At 52.0% G+C, this 12,734-nt stretch overlaps 1 protein-coding gene across 4 annotated transcripts in view; it reads left to right on the top strand.

The window, feature by feature from the left end:
* Positions 1 to 11,697, top strand: part of KIAA0319L (KIAA0319 like) — a 101,774-nt gene extending 90,077 nt beyond the window's left edge. For all 4 annotated transcript variants that reach the window (XM_075996507.1, XM_075996501.1, XM_075996498.1 and 1 more), the window contains 4 exons: positions 2,789 to 2,911; positions 3,483 to 3,573; positions 4,647 to 4,738; positions 10,444 to 11,697. In XM_075996507.1, coding sequence (XP_075852622.1) covers positions 2,789 to 2,911; positions 3,483 to 3,573; positions 4,647 to 4,738; positions 10,444 to 10,631 — 494 coding nt within the window. In that variant the 3' untranslated portion in view covers positions 10,632 to 11,697. The remainder of the gene's footprint in view (positions 1 to 2,788; positions 2,912 to 3,482; positions 3,574 to 4,646; positions 4,739 to 10,443) is intronic.
* The last annotated feature ends 1,037 nt before the right edge of the window (positions 11,698 to 12,734 follow it).

Genomic DNA, 12,734 nt, shown 5'->3' with positions numbered 1-12,734 from the left:
TTGACTTAATGTTTTAATAAAGACACATTACTTCAAAAATTTGTGTTCTTAAATATTTCAAAAAGATGTTAAATATAATAATTGTTTTCCTTTGTAATACTATATTTAATTTTTTAATTCTTTTAAAAATATATTTTTTTATTTTTTATTATTATGGGTACATAATAGTTGTGTATCTTTATAGGGTACATGTAATGTTTTTTTTTTATTTTATTTTGGCATATTATGGGGGTACAGATTTTAAGGTTTCAATAAATGCCCATTCCCCCCTGCCCCCACAAGTCTGAGTCTCCAGCATGACCATCCCCCAGATGGTGCACATCTATCTCACTCATTATGTATGTATATACCCGCCCCCCGCCCACCTGCCCAATACCCTATTATTGTAGTACCTATGTGTCCACTTAGGTGCTGCTCAGTTAATACCAATTTGCTGGTGAGTATATGTGGTGCTTGTTTTTCCATTCTTGGGAAACTTCACTTAATAGTATGGGTTCCAACTCTAACCAGGAAAATATAAGATGTGCTATATCACTGTTGTTTCTTAGAGCTGAATAGTACATGTAATGTTTTGATACAGGCATACAGTGTGAATTAAAACAGGGTAATTGGGTATCCGTTACCTCAGGCGTTTAACATTTCTTTGTTCTTAGGAACATTCTAGTTCCCTCTTTTAGTTATTTTAAAGTATACCCTAACTTATTGTTGATTATAGTTACTTTGTTATGCTGTCAAATATTGTTCATTCTATTTAACCTATTAACCATCCTTCCCTTTGTTCCCCCACTCCCTGCTACCCTTCCTAGCCTCTCATAACCATCATTCTACTCTCTGTCTACATGAGATCAATTGTTTTAATATTTAGCTCCCACATATGAGTGAGAACACATGAGATTTGTCTTTCTGTGCTTGGCTTATTTCATTTAACATATTGTTCTCCATTTCCATTCGTGTTGTTCCAAATAGCAGGATTTCATTGTTATTTGTGGCTACATAATATTCCATTGTGGGGGCTGGGTGTGGTGGCTCACGCCTGTAATCCTAGCATTCTGGGAGGCCGCGGCAGGCGGATGGCTCAAGGTCAGGAGTTCGAAACTAGAGTGAGACCCCGTCTCTACCAAAAATAGAAAGAAATTAATTGCCCAACTAAAAATATGTAGAAAAAAAATTAGCCGGGCATGGTGGCGCATGCCTGTAGTCCCAGCTACTCAGGAGGCTGCGGTAGAAGGATCACTTGGGCCCAGGAGTTTGAGGTTGCTGTGAGCTAAGCTGATGCCACGGCACTCACTCTAGCCTGGGCAACAAAGTGAGACTGTTTCAAAAAAAAAAAAAAATTCCATTGTGTATACATACCACAATTTCTTTATCCATTCATCCACTGATGGACACCTAGGTTGATTTCAAATCTTGGCTATTGTGAATGGTGCTGCAGTAAACATGGGAGTGCAGATATCTTTTTGATGTACTGAATTCCCCTCCTTTGGTTATATACTCAGCAGTGAGATTGCTGGGTCACATAGTAGCTCTATTTTTTTAGTTTTTCAAAGAACCTCCATACTGTTCTCCATTTTGATTGCACTAATTTGCATTCCTACCAACAATATATTAGGGTTCCCCTTTCTCCACATCCTCATCAGCATTTGTTTATTACCTATCTTTTTGATAAAAGCCATTTTAAGTTTTGATTTGCATTTCTCTAATGACTAATGATGTTTAACATTTTTTCATATACCTATTGGGGGTTTGTATGTCTTCTTTTGTGAAATGTCTATTCAGATCCTTTGCCCATTTTTTAAATTATATTATTTTATTTTTTCCTATTAAGTTGTTGGAGCTCCTTATATATTCTAGTTATTAATTCCTTATTACATGGTAGTTGGGAAATATCTCCCATTCTGTGGGTTGTCTCTTCACTTTGTTGATTGTTTCCTTTGCTGTGCAGAAGATTTTTAGCTTGAGGCGATCTCATTTGTCCAGTTTTGCTTTGGTTGCCTGTGCTTTGGGGTATTACTCAAGAAGTCCTTGCCCAGCCTAATGTCCTGAAGTGTTTCTCCAGTGTTTTCTTTTAGTAGTTTCATATATTCAGGTTTTAGAATTAAGTCTTTAATGCATTTTGATGTGATTTTTGTATACAGCAAGAGATGAGGGTCTAGTTTCATTCTTCTGCATATGGATATCCGGTTTTCTCAGCACCAGTGAAGAGACTGTCCTTTCCCCCTGTATGTTCTTGGCACCTTTGTCAAAGATAAGTTCACTATAGATGTGTGGATTTATTTCTGGGTTCTTTAATTCTGTTTCGTTGGTCTGTCTGTTTTTTATGCCAGTACCATGCTGTTTTGGTCACTACAGCTCCATGGTATAATTTGAAGTCAGATGATGTGATTCCTACAGTTTTGTTCTTTTTGCTCAGGATGGCTTTGGTTATTCTGGGTCTTTTGTGGTTCCATATAAATTATAGGATTAATTTTTCTATATTTGCAATTATATTCTGAGTAGGGGGGTATATGGGACATAAAAGATTAAGAATTGCTGATACAGAGAAACAACAAGTACAGATAGACTGGAACTTCCTTTCTAGTGGCCTTCCCAGCTGCTCCCATTTTACCCAGCTGTGATGATAGTTATGGGCACCAGGCCCTAGCTGTGAGGACTATTGAATAGGGTCTCGGGGAAGTTTCAGCTCAGAGCATGAACCAGGGGTGCTTGAGTTTCCTCACAGGCCCTGGATGCTGGCTGTCACCCCGGCTCTGACTCTTGTTGCTTTCTTTCCCGTTCCTGCCACCTTCAGCATGTCAGTTGAACTGTTCTGACCATGGCCACTGCGATTCCTTCACCAAACGCTGTATCTGTGACCCCTTTTGGATGGAGAATTTCATCAAGGTGCAGCTGAGGGACGGAGACAGCAACTGTGGTGAGTTTTCTCTTTGGCACGGTGCCCGCTGCTTTGGCACTGAATGTGGTTCTGTGCTGAGTGGGTGGGTGTTGGTTGTTTCTGAGGCAGATGAGCAGGCGAGCAGAAGAACTTTGTGTATTTTCTGTTTGCAGAGGATTTTACTTCCTTCTTCCATACTTGCTCAAGGTTAGGGGAAAGCTCTGAAGCAGTCGTGTAAGAAGAACCAGACTTAAGTCAGACCCATTACCAATTGCAGCCTCAATCTGACCAGCTACAAGGCCTCCTGTTTCCTGGACCCCCTCTGTGCTGTAGCCCAATGGAAACCTGTGTTTCCCACTCCTAAAGCTCTTTTCAGCCTGTGCTACTACTGCAGGGTCCCAGAGCTTTCCTGGAGCAGGGACTGGAAAGCAGAGACATTTCAAAAGACTTAAAGCCTCAGTTGCCCTTAACTCCAAGGCCTCACCTTCCTAGGGAGCCTAGGGGGCATTCTTTCTCCAGAGCGAAGCCAGCACCTGCCCAAGCTGGGGGGAGCCCAGACTGCCCTTCCAGCCTGTCTCTAAGGCCCTCGCCATTTTGATTTTCTTGGCAGAGTGGAGCGTGTTGTATGTTATCATTGCTACCTTTGTCATTGTCGTTGCCTTGGGAATCCTGTCTTGGACTGTGATCTGTTGTTGTAAGAGGTAAGATGGATTCTCCTTTGAAATTCATCGGGGTTTCTTGTCATATATTAGTTTCTCAAGAGAGATGTTTAGTCCACATGGAAGGACCCTGCTGGGTCCCCAGTCCCCGTTAGAGTAGTCTGGCAGGGCACATTGCAGGAAGGCTTTTCTCATTTGAACACTCCTTCAGTCAAGCGGCTGTCACCGCAGTGATTTGAACCTGGGAAACATGGGTTGGGTGGGGGTGGGGAAGGCGAGGAGGTGGGTGGGAGGTGGCGTGTGGACCTAGATCACATCTCTAAGGTGTGTGTTCTTTAACACTCCACATCTCAGCCTCACCACCATAGCACCTGAGTTCTTGATCCTGCCTTCCTTTCTAGTTGGGGTTCATGTGGATACACATTTTCACACAATTGTAGACTTAGGTTAGTGATGCTTAAGTGTTCTGGGTTTTTTCATTTGAGTCTTCCTATCTAGTCTTCTAATAATAGTTACATTTATTATATGTTTTTCATTATTAAGAATAAGTATTTCTGTTTACTGTGTATCATGATAAAATTGTTTGGTAATATTTTTTTAAATATACTTTATAACCATTTCCCATCTTACAGATAAGAAAACTAAGGCTCAGGAAAATTATATCACCTGTCTAAGGACAGACACAGTTAATAAGTGACAGAGCTGGGATTCAACCTGCAACATAACCTCATGTAAAACTTAGAAACTTAAAAAAAAAAACCTCCCACCAGCCTAAGACAGCCACCACTGACAACTTTGTTGGTGTAGTGCTGCCCTCTTCTCATTCCCCTTAAGCAGAGGGTTTGTTTTCTTACATATTTAACCAATCTGTCCTCCATTGCCACTGTGGAGTGGCGAGTCCACGCCAAGGTGGTCATAGCTCGCTTACCTTTCCCCAGAATGGGTGGGGACATGTGAGCAGCAAATCACAGCTGCCACCTCCCTTGGCTGACAAGTGAGGAGAGACACTCCCAGTAGGCCGCCTCCCAGACAGGGCCCACGTGCATGGGCGACTGTCAGCCTGAGCGTCACACACAGCCTCTTTCCTGAGCGGGGGTAGGGGTTGTGTTTTCTAGGCAAAAAGGAAAACCCAAGAGGAAAAGCAAATACAAGATCTTGGATGCCACAGATCAAGAAAGCCTGGAGCTGAAGCCAACCTCGAGAGCAGGTAGGGGCCTGCTCTCACTAGGCAGGCTGGCTCAGTCTCTCTGTGAAGGGCCATCGTCACTAGTCCACTCCCGAATGTGGCACTAACAGCTGATCATGCTATCCCCTTGCCTGATGAAGACTGAGGGTCAAATTTGCCCTGAGCTGCATGCAGGACAGCTGACTCCAGGGCTCGCTGCCCAGTGCTCCTTGCAGAGGGGCCGGGCCTCTGGCTTCCCTTCACCTGCTTGTCCCCTGCGTGTACCACCCGGAGTTCAGCTTTTTGAGCCGCCCTAGTAGTCAGAGTCAAGGACCTGGGTCTCTTATGCTGGACCAGTCAGTCCTTTATGGGCAGGGACAAACTCAAAGCCAATGTCTTCAGCCAGCCTCCCTCTCCCATCTTCTCCTTTTCATTTTTTGGCAAAGCCACAGCCTCCCTCATTGTCTCAGAGCACACAGGAGGGCAGCTGCCTGCGGGCTCCGTGTGGACTGGGCCGGGTGCCTGCCCTGGGACAATTTCCTACTGTACAACCCTGAGGTGACTCTGAGTGACAGCACTGGAGGGTTGGGGCGGGTAGTGGGGCCTCTCTCGCTGGGCTCGGTCACTTGGTGAGGTTTCCACCCGTGGATGTCACAGGACAGGTGTTGTCTGTTTATAAGAGCTGGACTCTATTTACAGCTCTTCCCATACACTCTGCAAGTAGAACTGTTTTTATCCAAAACCTTTATTAAACACCTTTCATGGTTAAGGCTTGTATTAGGAAGTGGCTGCAGGGGATATAGTCATCACACACAGGCCGGACCTCAGTCCATGAGGGAGAAAAGGGAAACAGCAGCAGAGCAGCAGGGCTGCAGAGCATCTCGCTCGGGAACGTCTAGAACACGGCCAAGGGGAAAACGTGCGTGGGCCACGGCAGCCGGTGTCGATCTCGTTACTCTGACTCTGCCTTTCTGCCCCTTGAAATTCTTCAGTGACTTCTATTTCCAGCACTTTTGGTCTGGTAGACACAGCCTTTGTGAGCTTAAGTCAGATTATTTTTCTAGAATCTTCCTCCTTGCTGATTTCCCTCTTTACCAAACAAGTTCTGCTGGTTCAATCTCTCTGCCTGGAAAGCTCTCTCATCCCTCCCTCAACTCCTGAAGTCTGGGTCATCTTTCTCCCACGTCTGGCTTGGCCCTTCTGTCACTGTCTTAGGATTAGTTACGTCTTGTCTGTGTCCGCACCGGTCAGTGGACTCCTGCAGGGCAGGGGCTGTGCCTGCTCCTCTGCAGGTCTGAGCTACACCCGTGTTCCAGCCCTCGTCAGACACTGGCTGTGTCATGGCAGATCAAGCAGCCTCCGGCCTTGCGCAGCTTATACTAAACAAACTCACAACTGCATAAAATATGATGATGAAAGGCTGTAATAAGGATAGCGCTTTATGGAGAATGAGCTGAGCCTGAGGAGGAGGAGCAGCAGCCAGGTGGGTGGGAACAGCATTCCAGGTGCAGGAACCAAGAATTGGGCGAATGTAGCCACTGCAGGGAGCAGAGGGCGTGTGAGGACGGAGGAGGAGGTCCCTGGCTGAGCAAGGTGTGAGTGGCCGTGGGCTGGACGGGTGAGCAGGGACCTTGCCGTGGGCTTCTCCCAGAGTAGCAGGGAGCCACTGATTTTTTTTTAAGGGGCCTAATGGTGGGATGTGGGTCACACATTAAAAAGAACGTATGGCTGATGTGTGAGGGAACTGGAGTGGGGCCGGGGGATTAGATACTGTGTCCTGGAAGAGAGAGTGAGGTACAGAGATCCCACGTACATTCTGGAGAAATACTTGGTGGTGGTGTGTTGCCGAGGGGGTGAGGGCGGGAGACGGGGAGGAAGGTTCCCATCTCTACGGCTGGGTGGTGGCGTTCCCCAAGATGGAGAGACTGGAGAACACGTTGGGGAAGATCTGGCGTTCGACTTCGGACGGTTGTACGTGGAGCAGAGGAACCGAGGCCGACACCAGCCTGAGGATCTAAGCATTTATCCTGATGGTGATGGGAGGTGACACCTTGAACATGCTAGCTTAGGGGGATCACTCTGCTGACGACACAACCGACGGAAGGGGAGGGGCTACAGGTCAGGAGACCAGCAAGATTTTTGGTCCAAGGAGGAGCTGACAGTGGCTCAGACAGCACGGTGTCAGTGGGACAGAGGGACAGGCGAGGTCAAGGCTGACTTCCAGGCTGAGAGGCAGGGAAGGACAGTGTTGTTACAGAATCGAGACACCTGGTGCAGTGACTGGGTGAGAGAAGAATTCAGTTGAATTCTGCCAACAGGACTGGAAGTGTAGAAACAGGAACCTTCCACCTGCTGTTATGGACTCGGCACCACAAAAGGGGTCACGTCCCTATGGGAGAATGTTGAGGGGCTACAGGAGAGGCCCAGGGGTGAGGAGCCCAGAAGGACCGTCAGGGAGGGCGGTGGGGGGTGGGGTGGGACTACTGGGAGTGGCCATCTGCGTTTGCTGCTGCAGAGGTCAAAGAATCAGAGTCCACGACGACACGGGGGAAGTCCCTGGTTTCCTAATGAGCTGGAGTAGGACGGAGTGTGCTGTGGAAGTGGAGGCAATTGGGGTGCGGTGGGGGTGAGCAGCTGGGCCCTAAGCATTTAAACACTCTTTTAGAAGTTGAGTCGCGCAGACTGGAGGAGAAGCAGGACAGACACCAGAGGGCCAGGGCTTCCTGGGAGGGGGCTCCTGAGCGAATCTGTAGGTGCAGATGGAGAAGACGGGTGGTGTGGAGGTGGGGGCCTGAGGAGGAAGAGGGGGAGAAAGGCAGCCGTGGAGTGAGGAGTGGGCCAGTGGGCGATGGCACAGGAAGGGCCGTGCTTGGGAACGGGGCCAGGGCGGGAGCCTGAGCTCAGTGCAGCGGGCTTCTTAGAGGGGGCAGGCGAGAGCCACAGGGTGGGCCAGTGGCTTCCCGGTGACCGAAGCCGATGGTGTGAGAGCAAGCAAGGGTCCCGTGGGCAGTGTCTAGTTGAGGGAGCGCCAGGTCCGCTCGGGTGTGGTGTGGGTCTGGCCAGGCCGGAGGCACTGGCTCTTGTTCTGGGATCTGTGGGTAAGCGAGTGTGGCTGGAGCAGTCACCACAGCATGAGGGGAATGGGGTTCGAGGCCACACTGGAGAAGGTGGGGACTGAAGTTGTTTAGTTGGAGGAAAAGCAGATGGTGGGCCTGGGGCAGAGAAGGGTGGTGTGTGGCAGGGAGCCTGCAGGGCCACTGTGTGCTGGGAGCCAGGGTGGGCTCAGGCCATGGAGAGGCCGAGGTGAGCCTGGCGCTCTGGGGCGCCGCGGCCGCCGGGCAGAGCATGGGGCGTGCCACCCTCAGGAGACCAAGCCTCACGTTCAGCAGCTGTGGTTTGGGTTCAGTTTGCTTTGGTTTTGCTATTCTATTTTTTCCAAAACTCTCTACTGAAGTATATTAAATTGAACCATATGAAATTATATTTGACTTTTTGACCTACAAACATGGCAGTTTTATGTGGTTTAACCGAATCTGTACAGAAAATCCTAAGTACAGTGTGATGGGTTTTGCTTCACTTTGCTTCACTAATTGTGCACTTGCCTGCTCGCTGTGCTGCTTTGTGCTACATCTCTGACCTGCCACAGATCCTGCCACTGGGGCAACCTGTGAGGTGATGCCCCTGCAGGGGAGTCTTGGCCTGGCGTTGGCACACGTGGCTGGCGGTGCTAAGTGGCTGATGAGAGTGCACCACAACCGTGTAATCACCCCCAGAGCTCCGATCTGAGCTCCCTCCAGCTGCCCCAGCCCAGGTGACTTCCCATCTCCTGGCGTGCATGGCATCAGTGGAAGTGTCGTGTTCACTCCTTGCACGAGACATTGCGTTGGTGAGGTTCACCGTGCTGTTACAGAGCGCTAGCTGTCCCTTCTCACTGCCGTGCGGTTCCCACTGCGTGAGTATCTTTATTCATCATTCACGCTGTTGATACGCAACGGCCTTCCTTCCATTTCTGGCTGTCGTGAGTACTGCTATGGACATTCTCGTCCGTGTCTTGTGGCGGGCATAGGTGTGGGCTTCTGCATGGAGCGGAAATGCGGAGGCAGGTGGGATGTGTGTGTTCAGTTTTCATTTTTTCCAGCTTGTACATTGAGTGGGTAAAGTCCACTCAATCCGCCATCCAGAGCAGGCAGGGCTCCAGCTGGGCGCTGTGTGCTGTGGAGCCAGAACACATCTGCCCTCGGGCTCCTGTCCGTGCAGCTACGGCCGAGGGCCTTTGGGAAGGAAAGGAGGCTGAGAGCGGGTGGGTGTTGCATTGACAGGGGCAAGGCAGGGCCTTTGCAGGACTTGAACCTTCCCTGGGCCGGGATCTCATATGGCCGCCCTCCCCAGCACACTGGAGAAGCCCAGGCTGCCCTTGTTCTCTGGTGGCCCTGCTGCCCTGCCATCCGGAGACTCAGTAGGATGAGTAGCTGTGCACAGTCGTGTCCCAGCCGTACCCCTGACACAGACAAGGCTGGGTAATGGGCAAGCTCGTCTGAGCACCAGAGCACGCACACAGACAAAAGCACGAAAGGGCAAGGTGTGCAAGAGCCTGTGGTCCCCGAGTGGCCGATGCAGTCAGGTCGGGATGCCCCAGCCTAGAGCTCAGAGCACTCACAGCCGTAAGTCAGGTCTGGCCGGCTGAGAATCCTCTCAAGACGTCCCTTCAGTGTCCTGGGGGCACCTGGATAGGACCGGGGAAGGGAGACTGATTGTTGGATGATGCGGTTACGGTGCTGCCTGATCTGACTGGTCGCCGCCTTAGGAAAGGAGGGAGGTTAACTCCTGGGGGTGGTTCGAGGGTGCAGAGCAAGGTGTGGTCTCCCTGTTGGCAGTCTACCCGTGGTGCTGCCGCCTCAGCCTGCCTGTTGCTTTCTCTGGGTACTTTGCACCACCAGAGGGTGGCCACCTTGCTGTTGGACGAGATCTGCCCTAAAACTCTCACCAACCACGTGATGGGCGTGGCCTCTGTGCAGCTGCAGGGATAAGTAGTAAAGGTGACTCCGGTGGCTTGCAGAATCGCAGGCATCTTTTCCGACCTGAGAGGCCTCCTTTGGTCCTTATTGATGAGCTGGTCGCCTGGGACTGTCTCTGAGAGTCCCACTCCAGTCGGGCTCTTGGTCGCCTGGGACTGTCTCTGAGAGTCCCACTCCAGTCGGGCTCTCCCTGCAGCAGAGGCCTCTCGAGCCCGTGGCCACACCCCACCCATCGAGACCAGGGCGCACTGAGCCGGGGCGGACAGCTGTGTGGACTGGATTACACCTCCTGCCATGTCAGGAACCCAGGAACTGCTTAGGATGTGGGTAAAAGTGCATTCTGCAGAGCTGAGTGCTCTGTGCCTCCCTGCCTCCCATCTCCCGCTACCTGTAGAGGTACAAGAGAAAACATTCATAAAGGGAGGTGATAAAAAATTCCAAATTTAAAAGGGAAAGAAAAGAGAATGTCCTTGGGTGGCACTAACCAAAACTCCCGGATACTGGGGACAATAGGCAGCAGTAGAACCCGGGTCTGTTCCCCAGTCTGTTCTCTGTGACTCTCCTCGGGGACCGCACCAGCCAGGACCGGCTGAGGGACTAGGGAAGCTGCCTCCCTGTCCGCCCTCCCAGCCTGTCGCTTGGCTTCTCTTCAGGCAGGGATGAGGATGTGCGGTGTGACTCCGGCCTGGCAGGCCTTGTGTCCTGACGCCGGGTTCCTCGTTTTCCTCGCAGGCACCAAACAGAAAGGCCCAGCGCTGAGCAGCAGCCTGATGCACTCTGAGTCAGAGCTGGACAGCGACGACGCCATCTTCACGTGGCCAGACCGAGACAAGGGCAGACTCCTGCACGGTCAGAACGGCTCTGTGCCCAACGGGCAGACCCCACTCAAGGCCAGGAGCCCACGGGAGGAGATCCTGTAGCCACCCGGTCTGTCTCTTCGGGCCCAGCTCCCAGCGCGCTGCCGAGCCGGTCCTCCTACCTCCCGAGTCTGCGGGCAACTGCCCTCCCGGCGTCCGCCGGTCACTCCACCCCAACACCCCCGGCCAGACCGCTGAGACTTGAATCAGAGACATTCTCTAGGAACCCCTGAATGAAGCTGTGAATGAAGAGGTTTCCTCTTCACACCTGTCTGGTGGGCCCCCAAGTATCCTGACCTCAGGGCCTCCGTTTTTGCAAACCCCTCCCCTGCCCCAGGACAGACGCAGCCAGCTCCCGGCCTCCTCTGCAGCTCCCGTTGGCAGCGTCGCTGTGCCCAGGGTGCCCAGGACAGGGCCTGCTGTACCACCCCTACAAACACATCTGGGCACAGAACCAAGCACCACCAGCCTCCTGGCTCCAGAGAGCCCGACCGTGGGCACCTCTTTGCTCTCTTCTCCGGGGGAGAGTGCACCTCTCGCTGGGCCAGTAGGAGGTAGCGTCCCCTCCCTGCACCACTGATGCTGGGACGGTAGTGCAGAAATGATGTCTGGAGCCCCTTAGCACTGGAGCCCCACCTTCTCCTGTCTGGCCTGAGACACAGGGAGGATTAGCTGGTGCAGGGATGAGAAGGGACCTCTCCGGCTGCTGGGTTAGACTGCCTCCCCGCCTCGTCCTCTGACCAGCACTTGCTGCTTCAGGGCTTAGGCCACCACTCCTGTCCCCAGAGGAGGCAGCCTCAGATGGACTGGAATGCTGTGGCATGAGAGCGCATGTGTGCGACCGCCTGCTGTGGTCCCCTCCGTCCCTTGCATGTGTGCGTGTTAGAGTGAGCGCGTGCCAGCTCCTCGAAGGGCTCTTGGCTGCTCACAAGGCAGCCTGGACTCGGAAAGACTTTCAGCTCCTTGGAACGGAGACTTCCTGGGTCCCTCTGGCCCTGCTCCTCCGCCGTGGCATCTGGGTGTTGAGGAATGGGAGCTTTGGGGGAGTTACTTTTTAAAAAAGACACAACAAATTTCTACTACTGCACTACTGTCTGTTGTGAGATGATTAAACATCTATTTAATTGTGCACTTGCCTGCTCGCTGTGCTGCTTTGTGCTACATCTCCGGCCTGCCACAGATCCCGCCACGGGGCAGCCTGTGAGGTGGCGCCCCTGCAGGGGAGTCTCGGGCCTGGCGTGGGCGCACATGGCGGGCGGGCGGTGCTGAGACTCTGCCAGCCACTGGCAGATGGGAGTGCACCACCCTGTGGCCCTGCTGGTCACTGCTGCCTTTTGGCTTTAAGGGAGGGCGGCCTAAGTCCTTTCTTACTAAACCTTTTATTAACAAAAAATGATTCATGTCTGTCCTAAATCCAGGGTATGGCCTTGAGAATTTTTACCCGCTCATTTCCCTCATCAGTAGGGGTTGGCCAACATGGCCTGAACGTGTGGGCTGTGCCTTGTCTGGGGAGCACTGTGCTGGACACACGTGGGAGGGCTGGGGCACAGCCCTGGACTTCCAGAACACAGAAGGACCACTGAGCTCACGCTACCCCCCAAGGCCCTGTGCACAAAGCCCAGATGCTCGAGGGCAGCCGTGGCTCTATTCTTACCCTCAAGCTGAGGCCTAGTGAGCTGAAGTAGCTCAGTCCACGCATGGCGACAGGCGGCGCTCGCTCTGAGGCACTGCGTCTCAAACTAGCACGGGAGGCCTTGGTAAGACAGATCGCTGCGTGTCTAATTCAGTAGGTCTGGGTGGAGAAACAAGAATTTGCCTTTCTAACAAGTTCCCAGGAGACACCATGCTGCTGGCACAGCGTCCCCACTTTGAGGACCTCTAGTGAGGCCCTCTAGTCCGGAAGCACATGTGCAATGCTGCGTGAACAGCAGGCAGCAGGTGCCCCATCCTGAGTGAAGGTGGAAGAAGTGAAGGTGAAGAACAGGGAGAGCTTGGATCTGCCCAGGAGTGTGTTCCACGCTGGGGCACAGATCTGTGCAGCTGGAGTGGCGGGGTGTGGGGGGGGTGCTGGCCTAGCACAGCCGCAGCAGGCAGGCTTGGTGCTGTGGAGGACACGGGGGGCGGGGGGAGCGTGGCCAGATGACAGACGGTCGGCCTGCACACAGC

Source organism: Microcebus murinus, chromosome 2 (genome assembly GCF_040939455.1).
Source record: "Microcebus murinus isolate Inina chromosome 2, M.murinus_Inina_mat1.0, whole genome shotgun sequence".
In the NCBI taxonomy this organism is placed as follows: Eukaryota; Metazoa; Chordata; class Mammalia; order Primates; family Cheirogaleidae; genus Microcebus; species Microcebus murinus.
The sequence above is the reverse complement of the archived record's forward strand: the minus strand, read 5'-3'. Positions and strand labels throughout refer to the sequence as shown.